The sequence below is a fragment of the Corella eumyota genome, chromosome 5, assembly GCF_963082875.1.
Source record: "Corella eumyota chromosome 5, kaCorEumy4.1, whole genome shotgun sequence".
Taxonomy (NCBI): Eukaryota; Metazoa; Chordata; class Ascidiacea; order Phlebobranchia; family Corellidae; genus Corella; species Corella eumyota.
Genome location: NC_137494.1, coordinates 8,396,378 through 8,415,994, shown reverse-complemented (window position 1 = coordinate 8,415,994; position 19,617 = coordinate 8,396,378). Strand labels below are relative to the sequence as shown.

Here is a 19,617-nt window from a genome sequence, read left to right as displayed (position 1 = left end):
TTAAGAAAAAAACTATTTTTTTTATAAAAAAGGTAATTTCCTTGTTTGTTTTAATTAAATTTTAACGTTAACGTTCAACGATAACTTCCGTTACACTTGGTTTAATTTAACGAAAAAACATTAGCGAAGTTACTGTATTGTGTAACGAATAACCATTTAACGAAGTTGCTTTTTTGATTAACTGTGCCCACCTATGTGTATAATGTACATTATTTTATTCATTCTTGTATTAATATAAATGTTATGTTTTGTTGTTTGTATATCATGTTAGGTTTGTATATTATAATTAATATGCTATAATTTATTCGTAAACTTAAAAATGAAAACATAACTTGAATTTTTTCTCTCGTGATATTTGTATATTAACTTAACATTTAAATATAGCTTTAAAGTTGATTAAAATAGATAAAAGTTGTAGGACGAACAATTGTTTTAGAAAGAACAAATTGTTTTGCATGAGGCCCTGGGTTCGTTCGATCTTATTACAAAAAAAAGCAAACATGTCAGGTCAAAAAGAATCGGCATGTTATCAAGCACAATTATTAATTATATCTAAACTCTTACAAGTAATTTAAAACTTAGTCAGGTTCAAAAACTTATGTTTAAATAAGGTCGATTTTTCAAAGTGAGGATAAATATATTAATTCAAAAATAATATATGTATGTAATTAAAACACAATTTATTAATAAAATTCTTCAAATTTACGTTTATTTCTAATTCACATGATTTTATTTGCAATTACTGTTATCCTTATTTATATACTAATATTTTTACCAGCCTTTTCTTATACCAAATATACATTTTGGTAGTTTAAGTTTTGGCACAACTTGGAAATTCCACACGTTTGCCAAAGTGTAACTGTAACATTTAATTTTTTTGTCATGCTAACCTTAAACTAACTCTTGAAATTGTATGGTTATAGGTTATGTCGTTGTATCTTAGTTTATAACAAAAGCATAGCTTGCTATGCCAGAACTTGTTAACTGAATAAGCGGGGATTTGGAATCTTATAATTAACAACTATATTCGTTTTAATTGAAATTCCACAATATTTGTTAAAAACCGTGACCCTTATTTTGCCTTAGTGTGTAAAGTCTATAAAAATCGAAATATGTTTATCTACATTTATTATTGCCTTGAAAAAAATGTTTTTAAATACTTTGTTTTGTTCGTACAAAATATATTTAAAATGTTATTGGGTAAAATTTTTAATTAGCTTTTTTTAAAAACTTTAGAGAGAACTATAACGCTTAAATAATTCTGTACCTTTTGCACTACGCGTGTTTTTTCTTTATTGAAGGTTCCGCATCATGTAGATTGCGCCATAACTCTAAGTACCTAAAAGCCCCTGGTTCAAATTTACCCTTTTCTTATGCAATTGACGTTTAGATATAGGAGAGCTTAGGTTAACGTGAATTAAGTTTAAATTGAAATTATGGGTACTCATTACTTTAAAACTCATATTAAAAGTTCCACACAATTAAAGCAGTTCGAGGATGGAAATATTATTTTGTATTCGTTAAACAACTCGTTTAGTAGAGATGTTCTGTGGCAAATTTGTGTACGAAAAATATTAGGCCAAAATGATGTTCAAGGAAAAATTGAAAAACTCAAAATTGGTGAAATTGAACATGACGTTTTAGAATCGGAATGGGACGATGCAAAAAATGCTGTGCGGGGTGCATTTACCAAAATTGATGGAGATGTAAATAGATACGAAGGAGAAGATGCGCCACAAATCTTAGTAAATTTGTCAAACGAGGCTAAACAAAATATTGCGTTTACCCTAGGTGGAAATGAAGTGGAAAGAAATCGTAATAAACATGATTTATTACAAGAAGGAGATTTAAGTGGTGAAATTTTTACGTGGGAAGTTAGACTCAAAGAAGACAATAAAAAATACGTGCATGGTTTAGTTGAGTTGGCTGTGGGCAGGTTTCCCATTTTAGTCAAATGTGCGCGAGTACTTGGGGAAAAAATTGGCAAAGATCAAGTGACATGGTTGCAATACTGTACAAACGCCGCAGTGTGGAAGCAAACTAACCAACTGCATGCAAATGCTGTGGTGGCGAATGAGAATTTGTCGTAGTGCTTAAGTAAAACAAAAATAAAAGTTATAACAACATTGTTTTTAAACTCATAGTTGATATAGATATTTGTTGTTTGATGCTTGTGATTTATAATCTTTTTTTATATATATAATGATAATTATACTATTACTTTTCATATCAATTGTTCCGTTTTAGTCTGAAAATAAGGTGTGGCCGTTTCCTACAATTGAGATTGATTTTAAGAAATTGTAAAGTTTATATTATAAATAATAACGAAATTAAATTTGGAGGTTTTTATTGAATGGGCCAGCCTTTTTTTATTAACCCCACATTTATACTATACTTTTACAGGCATTTTGTATTTACCATAAACATACTTTTTTTTATTTAAATTTGACACGTCGTAACCACGTGATACTTGAAATTTTCGCACGTCATACCCACATGATAGTTGTTTCGCCCCATTGTTCACTTGACATTAACGTTAGCTTTAACCAGAACTTGTTTATCGAATTTGTGATTATGTATGTACCAACCTTAATAAATAAAAACTAAAACTGATCTATATTTGACTAAATCGTTTTTGAGCGGGTTTTTAATTTAATAAACCTGGCTTTAAATACATTATTAGGTAAATATAAAAAACTTGCAAGTTTTGGAAAATGTCGTGTTTACACGTTTTTGGGAATTGTTACGTTTACACTTTGTGAGCCTTAAGCATAGCTTGATAAGTAAAAAAAGTCATGCTGCAACTTAAAAGTCTTACTTAAAAATTAATTAAGACAAGCGGACGTAAGGCAAACTATGCACAATCAAGATTATGTGCACGGTCTAAGGACAAAGACAAAAATATTTATGTGGTTAAATGCGCGCAAATACTTGAAGAGGGGCTTGGTAAAACTCAACTAACATGGTTGCAATATTGCACTAACATTGCAGTTTGATACAATATATTCAATAACACGAATATGTTTAACTGACAACGGACAAATCTGTTTCTATAAAAGTAATGATAAGGCTTAGATTCTTAATGTGTTTTTCCTTTAATGCTTTTAATAAATGTGTTTTTTAAGCCATTGTTTGTATTTGTAATCGATAAACTATATAATTTTTAGTATTTTAAAAAAATGTTTTTGTTTTGTTATACTAGTTGAGTTTTTTAATAACACATAAACTGGTCAAATTAGATGACGAGGTGTATGTTTTTTACAATTTTGATTGATTTTAGGATTTAGAAGTCTTATTCCTTGAAATGATAAAAAATAATTACAAAATAAAATTGAATATTTGAAAAGGTGTCACAGCTGGTGATTCCTATTCAATTATCATAGCTTTTTTAACAGATTAATCTCGCATTTTTTATTTTATAAAAACTTGTATTAACCAAATACATATCTTTGTTGGTATAAATTTTGTGGCGACAACTCAATCCTACAATTAACCACCAAATAACCACGTGACACCTCATTTGCTCTATTGTTTCCTTAAAATTGACGTAGGCTTTAGCCCTGAACTTGTTTATCAAATTTGTGGTTATTTAACAACGTCAATATAAGTTGTACAGTCGTTTTAGAACACGGAATTGGCGATGTCGTTTTGAGCTGTAACATTATACTAAATAAACATGACTTTAAACATAATGTTAGATAAGTACAAGAGTTTGATTATTTTTTAAAATAATTTATCGTTAGGTTAGCTTTTGGTAATCTCTATAGCATGTAAGAGTATCTTATGTGGGTATTTCCATTCATCTAGGGTTTAAAAAGAATGTTTTTAGAATTTTTTTTTGTTCGTAGACCTCGTTAAACTTACCAAACAAATATTGTTTAAAAGTAGATGTGGGCATTCATTAAACCTAACATTCCAATACCAGCGTCTGCTAAGTTTTGTACCGTTTGCAGTTCGCGCGTTTTTTTCTATTTGCAGTATTACGTCACCTTATGTAAATTGCGCCATAGTTGCGAAATATCAGAACCGGTAAGCCCCTAATTGAATTTACCCCTTTTTTTATCTCTAATCGTTTGTATATAAGAAAGGTAAAGGTTTAAGTAAGTTAAATAAGAATTGAAAAGTTGAAACCATGACTATTCATTACTTTGAAGCTTATCTGGATAACTACGAACAGTTAAAGCAATTTGAGAATGGAAACATTAGAATGTATTCGTTACACAAGTCGTTTAACGAAAGTGTAATTTGGGAAATTCGTGGAAAAGCAAACCCAGAAGATTACACTTTATACGGCGAAATTAAAAAACTTTTGATTGGTGAAAAAGAACATAAAGTTCTAACATCGGAATGGAAAGAGGCGAAATCTGCATTAAAAGGGGCGTTTACCAAGATTCGAAACGAAAACAAGATACCACGTGACCAAGCAGCAGCGCCAAAATTCCGTTTAAACTTGACAGACGACGCCAAAGGAAGTATTGCGTTCACACTTAGTGGTTTTGGAGTTGGGCAAAATAGCCATAAAAATGATTACTTGCATACAGAAGAGTTTTTATTTGAGTTTACGACATGGAAGGATAAGCAAACCGAAACCAACCGGGATTATGTGCATGGTTTAGTTTTGAAAATAGCTGGGGGCAGGTTTCTTGATTTAATTGAATACGCACAAATTCTTGGAAAAAAATTTGGCAAAGATCAATTAACTTGGTTGCAATTCTGTACAAACACCGAAGCTTGGGAGCAATCCAACCAAAGCTAAACTGATTAGAATAACTAATGTTAAACTGTCAAATCTTATTTTATGTACATAAAAAATCTGCTGCAATTGTGATTCTTAAAATGCTTAAAAAAATATATATATAAAACTGTATTTAAATTTATGGGTTAATGACCTATTAACATAATTTTGTATATTTTGTATCTATTTAATTCTTTTCTGTAAGCTTATTGTTAATATGTATGTTTAATGTAATTTATAGTTACTTATCACGTTAAATAAAAAACAAAACATAAAAGAAACTCTTATAAAGTACCCTAGGGTCCTGTTTTATTTTACAGTTAAGTTTAACTTTTATTGTAGATATTGAGTCGTTAACGATGTTTTTTAAATAAATTTATTAAATTAATTTGTAGTTTTTGGTAAGTAATAAAAATAATTTACAAAATATTACTTGGCAACTTCGACTTTATTTTAGTCACGTGATGTTAACGTTCGCGTTTTCTGTTTTCTTCTTTTTCGTGAAAAGCGTTGTGTGAGTTTCTTTGTTACATTAATATAATATGAATCATTTTAAAGCTGGGCAGCTTAACAATTTGACTGTTTTAAGTCAGTATGAATACCTAAAGATGTTAATTAAATAGTTTACTTAAACTAGTAGTGTTTAAATCAAGTATTCATCTACAAGTTATGTTCAGCCATGAATTAAATTGTAAACTCTGGCAGTCAACCTACCCTGCTGACCGGCATTTCTGAGAGTCTGTTTCTTTATATTAGATTGTTATTCCTTTTTTCTGTTTGTATTAATATATTCATTGGTTATACATTCTGATATTTACTGATTTAATTTTTTTATTTTATGCTTATCAAATCGACAGACTTACAACTTAACCAGTCTGGAAAGTAGGGCAGTTTTCGACGAGATTTCGTGCGTGCAAGCGTAAAAATTGACGTGACCGCGCGTGCAAAAATTTTTGGACAGTGCGTGCACAAAAATTTTTGGACAACGCGTGCACGCGTGATTTATGTTAGCGTGTTTACCTTAATTTTGCATTTACTTTTAAAGCCAGGCGTGCAAAACGCCAATTTCAGGCGTGCATTTTTTTCAACGAAAAAATCTTGTGTATGCACGCTGCCCTACTTTCCAAACTGGCAACTTAGTGAACTCACAGACTTAATACAAGCTGCCAAGCAACGTGTTTTTTGCTTGCGGTAAAATGTAAACTTTACTTTAAGGGTTTAAAAAACTAATTAAAGATGGTTTTAGAGCAGTTTTTTATATTACTAAGTAATTGTGAAAAAAATATATAATTTGATGACAGATTTAGTAGTTTTGAATTATTTTGTGGTTCCTGTAAATTATCAAAGATTAAATGGATTTGGAATAGGTTAAGTGGTTAAAATTGGTTACGGTTCATTTTAATCCAATTATTTAAACCATTTGTCTGTTTGTTTTATTCCAAGTTTTTCCAATTTTTTTTTGTATATCTTTAATTCATCGTGTATATTTAATTAGGCTTTTACCCAATTTTGGACAAGCTGTCAAATCATATACAATCTGATTATCTCCTACCTATTTTTAAATATATCTTATATTTTTATAGAATTCAATAGAATACATTAAAAATAATATAACTAATTTGAACGATAAATTTTGTGTAAAATAAAAAATTATCAAAATAGAAGAAAATGTCGCATCCTACAAATGGCTTGGAACAGCAGGTAAAAACAATATTAGAATGAATTAAATGATATATATATATATTTATATATATAATATAAATGTTTATTGTTAAAAAAAAATATTTAAAACTAGAGTTTATCTCTTAAATTTAATGTTTATAATTAAAATAATTTTTTAAAGATGGGTTCAATGGATCTTAATGGAAGAGGTGGAGGAAGTGGTGGAGGCGGTGGAGCCAGATATGGAGGAGGAGGTACTGGGTATGTTCCTCCTCATTTAAGAAACCAAGGAATGGGACGAGGGGGTCCTCCCCAAATGATGCCCCCTCCTTCATCATATGGAGGTGGACCAATGACTGGGCCCAATGGAGGTCATTTTTTTTAATTAAGAAGTCTCAAAATTTAAAATTAATAAGTTGTAACAACTTATTATTCACATTATTTTTTTTAATGTTATGAGTTTAAATAAAGGTGTTTAGTTATAAGGAAATCTAATTAAGGGGTTGTAAAGGGGTTCCATATGTAGGGTGTGTAAATTTCTTGAAATCCGCTTTAATATATTTTTTTTAAACTTTTTGCTCCGATTTTTACAGTAGCATTTAAATAAGTATTTTAACATTTATTTTAGAAATTCGTTATGGTCACATGATGCAACAACCAGGCCCAATGCCACCTGGTGGAAATTATGGACCTCCCCCACAACGAAGTGGTTATTCCAATGGTAAAAAAAATTTCTTACAAAAAAGTTATTCTTTAATATCTAGGGCTGTTTTAGAATAAAAAACAAAAAAAACACACTTTACATAATAAAGTTATACTAAGAGTTTTATTGTATTAACTAATATTTATTTCCGTTGTGTGATTAGATTAAAAAAAAGTTTTGTAAAAACTGCAATAAAATATCAACAAACACACAAAAATTTCTTTAGTATAATAAAAAGTATACCTGTTAAACAGTAAATGCAGTAATGTTATGACTATAATCCAACCTTATCATTTCCTATTTTAACCCCTAATTTTCAACAGGTGGGTCATACAGGGGACCACCGCAGTATAATGTGAGTTACGGCCACCAAGGTCATGGTGGGTATGGGAATAACCGAAATTATGGGGCTCGGGGTTACAATGATCGAAGTCAAAATGACCGCAGAGGTATGTGAAAAAATTTAAGTTTTTTTTTAGTTTAAATTTATTTTTACAGGTTTATAAATAAATTTAGTTTTTTAAATTTATTTTAACTTATTTTTTTTGGAAGAATTATTATATATATATATATATACTAAATTGGCAATTTTAATGTAATGTTCCTAAATTTTAATGTAGTGTAGTACTGCTTACAAAGCGAGGTTTTATGTATTAAGGTGGTTAGACTTTTTATGTTAAAAAAATAGATATACATATATATATAGTTATCTAGTTTTTTTTGTGTTTTTTTTATTAAATATAACGAAGGCTAAACAAAATAATAAAAATATCTCTAATGGACCATTGCCTTGTGTTTTGAATTTGTTATAATATTCTAAAGATTTCAAATTCATGATTATTTGTTCAGGTGGTGGTGGTGGTGGGTATTGGGAAGGTCCCCCCCAGCATCAAGTTGCAGACAGATGGGCAGCTCTTGATGATGGTTTGTTCTTGAATTTTTCATTTTAAGATTATACTTTTAGTGTGGCATAAAAAAAAAATTCTTTTAAAAAAGGGATTATTTTTTATTATAAAAACGACTTTTATTTGCTTTTAGGTGGTATAGGAGGAAGTGGAAGATATGGACAGATGCGAGAGGGAGATGACAGATTGGCAAAGAAATGGGATGAACGCCAGGGAGGCGGGGATGCTTTTAACGATCCAATCGACTGGAGCAAACCTCTTGCTCAGAACGAGGGCTTGGAAAGGTATTTTTTTAAAGTTTTTTTTCTAATTTTTATTGTTATTACTATATTTAGATTTTATGCAAGATAGGCAGGATTAAAAATATTTTCGTATTATGATATATATGAAAAAAATCATAATTGGAATGGTTAGAATAGAAAAAGTAATGTTGTTGTTGTTTGTCATAGGTTCAGCCTACTCAAATGTCAATAGTAAACATTATGTACAAATACTAGGTTTGTCTATAAATATCAATTTGGGTTACAATTTTATTTAATATATATACCAAAAAAGACGTATTTAAAAAAAAACACATGCAGCAGTTTTTTTAAAGTTTATTAATTTTAAACTATTTTTTAGAACTTTGTTTTCTGGTTCGAACACTGGAATTAATTTTGACAAATATGAGGACATTCCAGTTGAAGCAACAGGGGAAGATGTACCCGATCATATTGACACTGTAAATATATTTTAACAACATTTTATTATTAAAGTTACGTAAACAATCATTTTTGCATTACTACCATTCCTAAGACCTAACTTGATGCAGTTTTTTATTACTTTCTTTTTATATTTGAAATGCATTGTGTAATAATATAGCAGCAACTGTTAAAAATCAAACCTAATAAAAAAAACAGTCAAATACGTAATTACTAAAAAAAATTTTTTTTTTAGTTTAAAGATGCTGACTTAGGTGAGATAATTTGTGATAATTTGGATTTGTGTAAATACACGGTCCCCACTCCAGTACAGAAGTATGCCATTCCTATTATCACTGGAAAACGGGATTTGATGGCGTGTGCTCAGACAGGTTAGAATGTTAAAAATGTTGTTCAGTTTAAAATTTCTGTTAAAATATATTGAAGGTTAGTGGACAATATATATATATATCTGTATGTCCAATTTAAAGGCGTCCCAATTTGTTAAAACTGCTGTTTGTGGTGTACCAAGCAAGTATTAGTTAAAAGTTATATATATATATACCATATTTCAACAATTAAAATCCTGACTGTGAGGTAGGCTACGAACTTCTATTTAAAATGGCGATAACTTAAAATAGTTTAATTATGATTTTTTGACTGATTACTATATAAACAACCATATGTCTTCCAGTTAAACTAGTAAATGTAATTAAATAAATCAAAGTAGACGTCACTCTAAATGTTTTACTTTTTTTTGAAAGGTTCTGGCAAAACAGCTGCCTTTTTGCTTCCAATCTTATCAAGGTTGTATGCCGAAGGACCGGGTGAATCACACAAAGCATCGACAGCCAATCAGAGAGGTCGACGAAAGTTGTTTCCACTTGCTTTGGTGCTTTCCCCAACCAGGGAACTAGCCTCACAGGTAAATCTTAACATGCAAAACTTCAAGTATAGCCTATTTAAATTATTTTATTTTTTTAATGGAATCTGTGTTCAGGATTAACTTTGCGATACAAACTCTTCATTTAATAACATCTAGTTCTTTTAAACTAGTCATTTATTTTTCATGCTTTTTGCATTTTAATAAGGTCACAACTGATATTTATTTCAAATAGGATTTTTTTTATTTTTGAAGCTGTAAAAAAGAAATCCGCACTTGCATATTTGTACATGCAAGCTACTTAATAATTTAAAGATATGTTTTTTAATTTAAAAATAATAACAAACTTTTTATGAACCTAGATCTATGACGAAGCTCGCAAGTTCTCATATCGATCTCATGTGCGCCCATGCGTAGTATATGGTGGGGCTGACGTTTCAGCACAAATGAGGGACTTGGATCGTGGGTGTCACATTTTGGTCGCTACCCCTGGTCGTTTGGTCGATTTTATTGATCGTGGAAAAATCGGACTTGCTTACATTAGGTAAAAAAGGGCATTTTTTTATAAAATAATTTGTTGGGTGAAACAAGATTTTGAACTTTAGTTTTTATTCATGTCACTTAATTTTACGAATTTACCTGTTTTTTGCTCTTAAAATATCATTCTTAAAATAAATTTGCAATTGTGTAACATATAGCCTAGAGCTACAGTAAATGTCTGCAATAGAGCAAGTTCATAATTGCTTTTTTTTAAGCTAGCTAAGTTATTACTTCTTTACTTAAAAAAAAAATGAAATCCATTTCTTTAGGTTTGTTGTTTTGGATGAAGCTGACAGAATGCTGGACATGGGATTCGAACCACAGATCCGAAGGATTGTAGAACAAAGTGACATGACTGATAAGGGTAAGTGGTCAGAAAGTAAAAAAGTTTTCAGAAAAAAAATCACTCATAATGTGAAAAACAATATTTTTTTCAGGAAATCGACAAACTCTCATGTTCAGCGCCACCTTTCCGAAGGAGATCCAGATTCTTGCTCGAGACTTCCTGGAGACTTACATCTTTTTGGCAGTTGGAAGAGTGGGATCAACATCCACCAACATCACCCAGAAAGTTGTCTGGGTTGATGAAGATGAAAAACACAAGTTTTTGTTGGAGTTAGTAAACGCCACAGGTAAGAAATTTATTGTAATAATTTCATATAAAAATAAAAAAAAATTTAATCTAATTTTTTATTATTAGAGGTAGATTTTTTTCGGCATTAAATCGTATTTAGTTTTTGTTTTATGATGAGTTATTTATTTTAACTTTTTTTTCTAGACTCAAAATCTTTGACCTTGATTTTTACTGAAACAAAAAAAGGAGCTGACGCTTTGGATGAGTTCTTATATAAAAGGTATTGAAGTAAATTTTTTTTAACAATTTTATTTTCTGTTGTATTATACTATTAATTTTTGTGACTTATTTAATTATTTTCACCTTACAAATAAAAACTAAAACTTGTTCTAAATATTTTTTTCTGCCTTTAATCAGCCCTGTTACATAGATTTAAATACAAATAGAGCAATATTAAACAATGTCTTTTATTAAATAATTAACATTTCCTTATCAAAAACATAGCAATACTAAGGTAAAACTTGATTTGTTACACTAGGAAATACAAGTCCACAAGTATCCATGGCGATCGATCGCAACGCGAAAGAGAAGAGGCACTTTTGGCTTTTAGGACAGGGGAATACCCGATTCTGGTTGCTACAGCTGTAAGTTTTAATAATTCATTTTAAAAAAATCATTTTTTGTAATTTTAAATATAAAGTTTATTTGTTAAATTATTATAAAAAAAAATTAATCAAATTTTGTATTAAAAATCACAAAAAACTTTAGGTTGCTGCAAGAGGTCTTGATATCCCGAATGTTCGTCATGTGATCAACTTCGATCTTCCAAGTGACATCGACGAATATGTTCACAGAATTGGAAGAACTGGGCGTGTAGGAAATATTGGTATATAAATTCAACTTTTGATTTTATGTATTTTATAGAACTTTTGTAGGACCATAAACTTAAGACCAGACAAGGGGATACATTGCGGTGTATATACATATTTTTAGTATTATTTTTTGCTTGAATATTTCAAAAATGGTCTTGCTTGGATTAGCTTTAGTTACTCTATGTAAGGGATTTCAATTGACAGGCTAAAAATTTCATTTTTATCAATTTTTTTTTATTTTTTCTGACAATGTTTATGTATTAGCTTTAGTTACTCAATCTGAAGAATTTAAGTTTATGGCTAAATAAATTACATTTTTTATCAAATTTTTATTTTTTTTAAACAAGGTCTTGCTACCTCGTTTTTTAATGACAAGAACATGAACATCGTCAAAGATTTGGTTGATCTTCTAATTGAAGCCGGACAGGAAGTCCCACAATGGCTTGAGACCAGTGCTCTTACATACCAGAAGGGTCGACCTCGACAATCAGGAGGCAAACGATTCTCTTCCGGATTTGGTTCAAGGGATTACCGACAGCAACAAAACAGAGGAGGCAGAGGTGGAAATACTGGAGGAGGCGGCCGAGGTGCACCAATGCATAGCAACAGGTAATTGTTAAAAAAAAATTTTAATTTTATTATTGTTAAAGTTTTATAATGACATATGGTCGTGTTAATATCATTATTTTTACAATTTTTTTTTCAAATTTCAACTAAATTTTGATTTTAAAATATAAAAAAAATTATTAATTTTTTCATTTTTAAACAGGGGTGGTAACTCTGGTGGGGGCTGGGGTATGCCAGCGTTTTATCGAGGTGCAGAGTATGGAGGCTCCATGCAGGGGGGTCCAGGGCCAGACTGGTTTAGCATGTAAACCCAACACACAAAGCACCCCTACCCAACATCTACTTGTACATATCTTAATTCACTTTCTAAACCCTGCTTTCCGATACAACATCAGAAAAAAAAAAATCATTTTGAATCCAAGTTTGTTTGAAATTTTGCTTAAAAAATTTTTGCCTGAAGTGATTTTCTTGTTTTATTGTTTCACCGACAGTAATTCTCTCTGTACAGAAGATTAGCCAGATCGGATTTTTTGATGATCTTGTGTATGTGTGTGTTTTGTATATATATCGTGTGAGTGTAAATATGTGTCCCGACCGGATTGTACATAACGTTCTTTGTCATATCTTTCCAGGAATGTAGCGATCTGGGAATGCACCGCTTGGGAAAGTACCACATGACTGTGTCTGTAAAAAAATCTTTAATACCTTCCATGCAGCAAATCAAAATATCTTTTAGATTTTCTGTTGCGACAGGAAAAAGGGCAGTTCCAAATTTTGTTTGAATTTAAAGCCTATTAAATTTTTTTTTTATCTATATCTCGACTGTGACACTGCCTTGATATGTGATTTGCCATGCTGCATGGAATGTGTAGCATTATACCACTGCTGATAAAAACAAATGGGCTGTGTAGTCTTAACAAAAACTGGGCAGTACGCTAAAGTTAATATCTTTTTTTTGGAATAGTTTTTCCAGAATTTTAGCCCAATTTTTTTTTAATGGAACAGCGGCTTTTAACGAAAAGGCGAAATTTTAGAATTTTTTTTAGGAAATTTTAGGTGCTGCTTGTCTTTAATTTGCTGCTTACCTCGCGTTATACAAAAGCACAGTGCACAATTCTACATTTTAAACTCAGTTTTTGCTAAAAAAAGACATGTGTGGTAGGTTTATGTCTCTAGTGGGATAAGATTGCCTGCAAAATTGACACATGTTTTATGGTTTTAGAAAGATTTCTAATATCGCGTGTGTGTTTTTTCTCTCTGATGATAGGTAACTTTTAATTCATGCAACAATTTTAGTGGTGCTTTTTTCACAGGGTTTTATGATGGCATTTTTAGTCCTTTTTAATTAGGGGGCTTTGTTTTTTTTATGTCATTTTGTCTGTAAGCAAACAACTATGAAGGCATCATTTTTTAACTATTTCAAATCGCAGAAATATTGCGATTGCAATTTTATTTAAAACTTCACTTCTCCCCCTTAACCTATTTATAAAAAACAAAAAAATTCATTTAGTGTTACATGCCTTTTATTTAAACACATCTGCGCGATTTTTGATCTTTTATATAATTTTATTCAAACCCATTATGTTGCACTTTAAAATCTGTGGCAATCATGACTCTACATAACACCCAAACAATCGTAAGATTTTAATACACTATCTATAACAGCATAATCAAAACTGATCATTTAATTAGCGTACTTTAAAAATTGAAATTTTTGATGGTGTTAGTCTAGAGGTGATTGTCAAAATGTGTGCAACATAATTATAAAGTGGCAATACCTTCTTGCCAATATTTTTAGGTAATTTTTTTTCTTTTATTTTGAATACTCCAGCACTGTGCTTTTTGTGTTTATTATTTATTTTATCAAACCCGCTGCGAGGGCAATAAGCAGTTGAGAAAGGCAAACATCAGAAACTACACAAAAAAAGCCCATTTTACCTTAACTTTTTCAAATAATTTGGCTAACTTTTAACAAATTTTTTTTTATTGAATTTTTTTTTATTTGTCCTCTAAAATTCTAACCAGTGGTATTGTGCTTTGTTACACAGTCATGTCAGGTGGTTTTATCAAATTATTCTAATTTCTGAATTGTTAAAAGCCTATTACTACACATTTCGTTCAAATTGAAAATAAAAAAACAATTTTAAAGAAACTTTGTATTGTTAAAAGAATTTTTCAGAAATTATTTAAAGTTAGGTTATTTTACCATTTTTTAGGTTTCTATATTTAAAAAAATATCACTAAATTTCAAGAATACAATATTGCAACTTATATATAGTGAAATCTAAAAGGAGTCTGCAGTCAATGGTTTATTACCTAAACAGTGCACATGCTTAACTAATACAAAATTGCACACCGATTAGAAATTTAAAAAGAAATTCCAGAGTTGTAGGTTACTTTGCGTTGTAATACATTCATTACTACATTTATGCTTCCATAAAAATTATTCAGAAGTTATTAAAAATTTACATGCAAAAAGTAAGTACAAAGTTTAAAGATGGATTTATTATTTGTTTTAAAATGCCTGGCTTAGCAATAAATTACAGTTTCAATAGAGCAAAATAAAATTCACCCTTTTACAGCCTAACATAATAGCTTTTATGTTTTAAATTAAACTGCACAACAACATATAAAAGTCCAAAGTACAAGGGTCACCCTTAAAGAACTTTGTATTTATTTAAAAACAAACACTTGTGTTTGCAAATAGGCCAGACGGTATTTAGCTTAAAGTAAACTAGGCTAAATAAAACCATTTTTAAAGTGATTTGGAAAATTTCCTTTAGCGTTACAATACTTTTAAATGGTTATGCTTAATATTGGATTAATGCAAACAAGATAATAAATAATAAAAAGCCTTTAAGATGGACTTTGACTTATTGGTTACGCTGGTGATTATTAATAAATGACAAGGTAAACATAAACGAGAAGCAGTATACTGAAAAATAACACAGAGGTTGAAAAACTTGTTAGTACCACAGTGGCATCCTGTAGTTACATCAACATATATATAAATACTTTGCTATTTTGTTATAATTCTAAACAATCTATTTGTTAATTCATTAAAACTAAACAAGTAGAATTTTTAAGTGCTGAATTTGGCATTATGGCAAGCAATTCATATATTTTGGGAGTCAAATAAAAGATAAATATAGCTAAAACTAGAATAAAACTTTATATTTGTATTGCAAAAGCGTCAATAATATATACATGCACAAGTTTAAAAATAAAGCAAACCATGTTCGCCATTGATAACAGTAACAAATGGAATATTGACAAATTAATTATGAGTTATATTGAATGCACATTATAAATGTGAATAGAGTACATGCACAACAGTACTATTATTTTTCAGCAATTTTTACTAAGTTAGATTACAATTTTTCATTTGTATTCTTTTCTTCGTCGTCTGTTGAATTTTCTTCTAACATCGATTTAACAGACTGTTTTACTAAAAAACTCGGCGAGCGTGGACTAATAATGTAAAAAAATAACCCATTTAAAATTTAACTAATTTAGTAAATTATACAAAAAAGCACATTAACATTAAATGCTATTAAATGGTTTAGTGTAAAATGACTTTTAATATATTTACCTTGATGTGGAAAGGGTGCCTATACAGCTTCATAGGAGTATTATTTGTTACCCTGACCCATTCTTAAGTTGCCCAGGACAGCTATGAATATTATTGATCACATTGCCTATTAATTTAACCTGATAATTGAGTTTTCTCTTAACAGGGGTTCACACCGCTTTCAGCCCCTTTTTTAATTATACTCCCACCAGGCTAGTTTTAAATTTGTTTAGATTGAGAAGCAAATTTTAATAAAAAAAGTCTCTAATTAATTAAAACTATTCTTAAATGTAAGAGCAAACAATTACTTTTCGTAGGTAAACGATTCGTTTTCCAATTCACCTTCCAATGGACTATTTCTTCCAGGTGAGATTGCATCAAAAATTTGTTCTTTGTATTGGTTCTGTAAAATATCAAAAGGTTAAACCTGACTTTGGCATAGAATGTATCTTATACTTTATTGTATTAAAACATATACTCTATTATTTAACCATAACACGTTCTTGGTTTTTTAGTTAAATTGTTTATTATAGAGGTTTATTATGGTTGCTATTTTCGGTTTGTAAAATTTTCAGGATTTTGTTTTTGAATTTTTGAAGAAACAACAACATATTTCAAGATAACATTTCCAATATTGATTTAAAACGCCTACTTATTCTCTCAAATTTGAATATTTTAGAAAAGTCAATACCAATTACATTAATAAAAGTTAACCTTGAAAACCAAATCACAGCCTTTAGGCTATACAGCTTTGGAAAAATTGCCAGTTGTCATTATTATACTAGGCATTAAAATGTGAATTATTAAATTTAATACTCTGCTATTAGTTTTCTTTCACATATTGTTCTTTACATGACAGTATAACATCTGGTGTTGGCAAGGTTAATGATTACCTTGGATTATATAAATCAACAAAAGTGACATAACAGTTGTTTGAGTCCACAGTGCAAAAATCAATTTAAAATGATTTATTTAAACATAATTAAACCTTAATTGAAATAATAATTTATAAATAAAATCACGACAAATTTGGATAATTGGATAAAAATTTTTTACTAAAATTTAAATCTACTTGTAAAAATTTAAATCTTGGTATTTTCTTATAAAAGACCCATCGCCTAAAACTTAAAAAAAGGTTATTTATAAATTGGGATTAATCCTCTTACCATAGTTCCATACATGTCGATAAAATTGCGGACAAATTCATTCGACTTTTCCTTCCATTTATCCAACATTTCATGGCTTCGGTCTTCAATTTTGCCAACGAATTCCTTATATTTATCTCCCATATCCTTTAACTTATCCTTAACATTGTCCATTGTCGTTTGAACAGCAATTCGCTTTTCCTTGAATTGAAATTTTAAAAATTCATTTTTCATAAAACTTAAGACAGCTAGGGGGGAAGTTAGTTAATATTACACAAAAGGAAGTTTAAAATTTTAAAAATTGTAAAGTAAGGTTCATTATTAGTATATAAAAATATAAGATCATGGCAATACAAAATACAAGGCAAATTTCAGGATTTTGAAGTGACAAATTTTTTCAGCTTTTTATTGCAATATATATATATATATATAATATTTGTAATACAAAATGATGTAATAACCACTAACAAAACATTACATCATATTTTTGACCAGTCACTACACTTTTTAAATATTTATATGTCATATGACATATTACACATATAATGCATGTCATATGACACTTACCCGATAAAAACTGATGTTAAGATCTTTGGCCGAATAACCTCGTTGCAAATTTCGACGCACATAGAGATCATAATCTTTCACTATCCTGGTAATCACATCTGACGTCGAAATACCCTCTGTACGTTGAGTAGGGCAAAACATACCTAATATTAAAAATAAATTATTTTTTATCGAAAATATTTTTGAGTTTTAAGGGTAATATGGCTGATTATTGACTTGTTCATTTTATTTAGATAGCCTATATAACTTTTTTTCTGAAATAATTTTTACAATTTATATCAAATTGCACATACTTTTGTCGAAAAATATTCAAAAAAATGTATATACAACTTTTTAAATCAAAATAAAAAAGTTCGGTTTACCTTTTTCTTTAATATGTTTGTAAACATCAGCGGAGGAGGATGAAGCATAAGGAATGTCATCGTGGGCAACAAAATCAATCTATAAACATAAAATGTGTGACTCATAAATTTAACAATATGCTTAAAGTAAATGGCAAGGTAGGTAATATGTCTGGTAATGCAATAACACAGATGGTTGTAACATAAGCCTATATGGATTACAGTTTAAAATGACATACAATTTAAAAAAAAAAAATTTACCCTGTGTTTTTCGCAGAACTCTTCGCTTAGAGTCCATGGGGCATCTGTGACCACCTCATCCACATATCTGCAGTGTCTCAGTGATTCGTATCTTTCTTTTTCTGCCATCACAGTTCTTCCTTTGCTCTTGTGCGTCAGTTCATCATTGCAAACTAAAAGAAAAATTTTTTTTAAAAAGGCCAATAAAAATGGTTTTAATATAAAATATTATCTATAAAAGCGTAATGCATTTTTTATTTCCTTTAATGAATGTTAAATAGGGCTTTTTTTAATATAATCCTGTAATACCGCTATACAATCTTAAAACGGCCAATAAAAATCGTTTTAATATAAAATTTTATCTATAGCCTTTTTAGTGAATGTTGCTTTAAATTAAATTAGTTTTTCAATTGGGTGGTCAGGTCAAATTTCACATTGCTATTAATGTTTTATATTAAAGTTCATTTCCCATGACATTTTTAAAACAATTGAATTGAATTTAATGAAGTTTCCTCATTTTTAAATTTGAACATTTTATATTGAGATGTTTAAATTTTTTTTAAATTATGTAAATTATTCATTAAAAAAAAAATTTTGTTTTTTAAGTGAGAGTTTGTGTTTAATTTTTTTATACCTCCAACTATTAAATAAGTGTTTGGAAATAGGTTTTTGGCTTGCATGAGTGCTCTTGCATGACCCGAATGAAACATATCGTAAATTCCATCTGCATATACCCTTGCTGGCCGACAGTCTAATAAATTATAAAAATAAATAAATAATTTAAATTTATATTTTATAAAGAAGATTTGTTTTCAAAATATTTTATTAGTTATTTTATATAATTACAATAATTTCTCTTGTATACCTCCTGTTAATGCTTCCTCTTTAGTCAGGCGCACATAAGGCCCTAAATGCTGGCTTCCTTCCTTAAATGCCATTTTGGCAGGTTCGTACAATGCCTAAAATGATATATGAGTTACTTTGGTTTTTTTTACATAATGTTGGATAATTTTTTAATCAAAATCTATTAAAGCTTTATAAATTTGCCCTAAGTATAAAAATATATTGTTAAATTATAGTAAATAAAGTGTATTAAAAATATTTTTATATTTAAATCAATTTTTGGTAATTAAATACCAATTAAACTTGCCTCAACAATATTAAAATCTTACCAATTTTGTTGTCCCATTTTTAAGGGAATTTCTTGAAGTTTTTTGCCGTTTTCGAGCTTTTAAAAGAAGTTCCTCAGCATCATCATATTCCTTCTTGGGAGTTGATGTTTCGGGTTCATTTTTTTCAACTTTTTCTCGAAGCGATCTTTTGCGAGGATTTTCGGTGGCTAACATTTTTGTGATTTTCGTTTGTAAACGACTGTTCTACTGTGCTTATTTTTTATAAAATGAAATGACACTCCTTTTTCGTTGCCTGCGTCAAAAAATCGTTCAGACTAAAATCTAATAATAACCGGCAAATGATTTTATGACCAAAGTACGTGTCTAATAAACGTAAACAGCTCTGTGACGTCATCACCAAAACAAATGCTTAACTAGAACGCCAACTACCGGTTGAAATTTTACAAATGTTGAAATTTTTTTGCGCATTTACGATATTATAAAAATGGTTTACACTATA

The 19,617-nt window shown here is 29.5% G+C and overlaps 2 protein-coding genes across 4 annotated transcripts; one reads left to right on the top strand and one right to left on the bottom strand.

Annotated features, from left to right (window-relative positions):
- The first annotated feature begins 6,316 nt into the window (after positions 1–6,316).
- On the top strand, positions 6,317–14,267 carry LOC145752211 (putative ATP-dependent RNA helicase Pl10). 2 transcript variants are annotated; one of them, XM_082568443.1, is made up of 17 exons: positions 6,317–6,436; positions 6,579–6,741; positions 7,026–7,118; positions 7,424–7,549; positions 7,950–8,024; positions 8,139–8,289; positions 8,627–8,726; positions 8,942–9,077; positions 9,450–9,610; positions 9,931–10,112; positions 10,378–10,472; positions 10,546–10,740; positions 10,887–10,962; positions 11,221–11,326; positions 11,451–11,568; positions 11,902–12,163; positions 12,324–14,267. In XM_082568443.1, exons 1-17 carry the CDS (start codon positions 6,404–6,406, stop codon positions 12,427–12,429), a joined length of 2,178 nt encoding a protein of 725 aa, XP_082424569.1. In that variant the 5' UTR covers positions 6,317–6,403; the 3' UTR covers positions 12,430–14,267. The 2 variants fall into 2 exon arrangements, with proteins under 2 accessions (XP_082424569.1, XP_082424568.1); XM_082568442.1 differs by having other exon boundaries at positions 6,579–6,768.
- A 148-nt stretch (positions 14,268–14,415) lies between these two features.
- Positions 14,416–19,484, bottom strand: LOC145752212 (choline-phosphate cytidylyltransferase B-like). 2 transcript variants are annotated; one of them, XM_082568444.1, is made up of 9 exons: positions 19,158–19,484; positions 18,851–18,944; positions 18,620–18,736; positions 18,007–18,158; positions 17,767–17,845; positions 17,405–17,547; positions 16,859–17,038; positions 16,001–16,095; positions 14,416–15,592 (listed from the first exon to the last, which is right to left on the bottom strand). In XM_082568444.1, exons 1-9 carry the CDS (start codon positions 19,329–19,331, stop codon positions 15,493–15,495), a joined length of 1,134 nt encoding a protein of 377 aa, XP_082424570.1. In that variant the 5' UTR covers positions 19,332–19,484; the 3' UTR covers positions 14,416–15,492. The 2 variants fall into 2 exon arrangements, with proteins under 2 accessions (XP_082424570.1, XP_082424571.1); XM_082568445.1 differs by lacking the exon at positions 14,416–15,592 and adding an exon at positions 15,789–15,819.
- Positions 19,485–19,617: the final 133 nt, after the last annotated feature.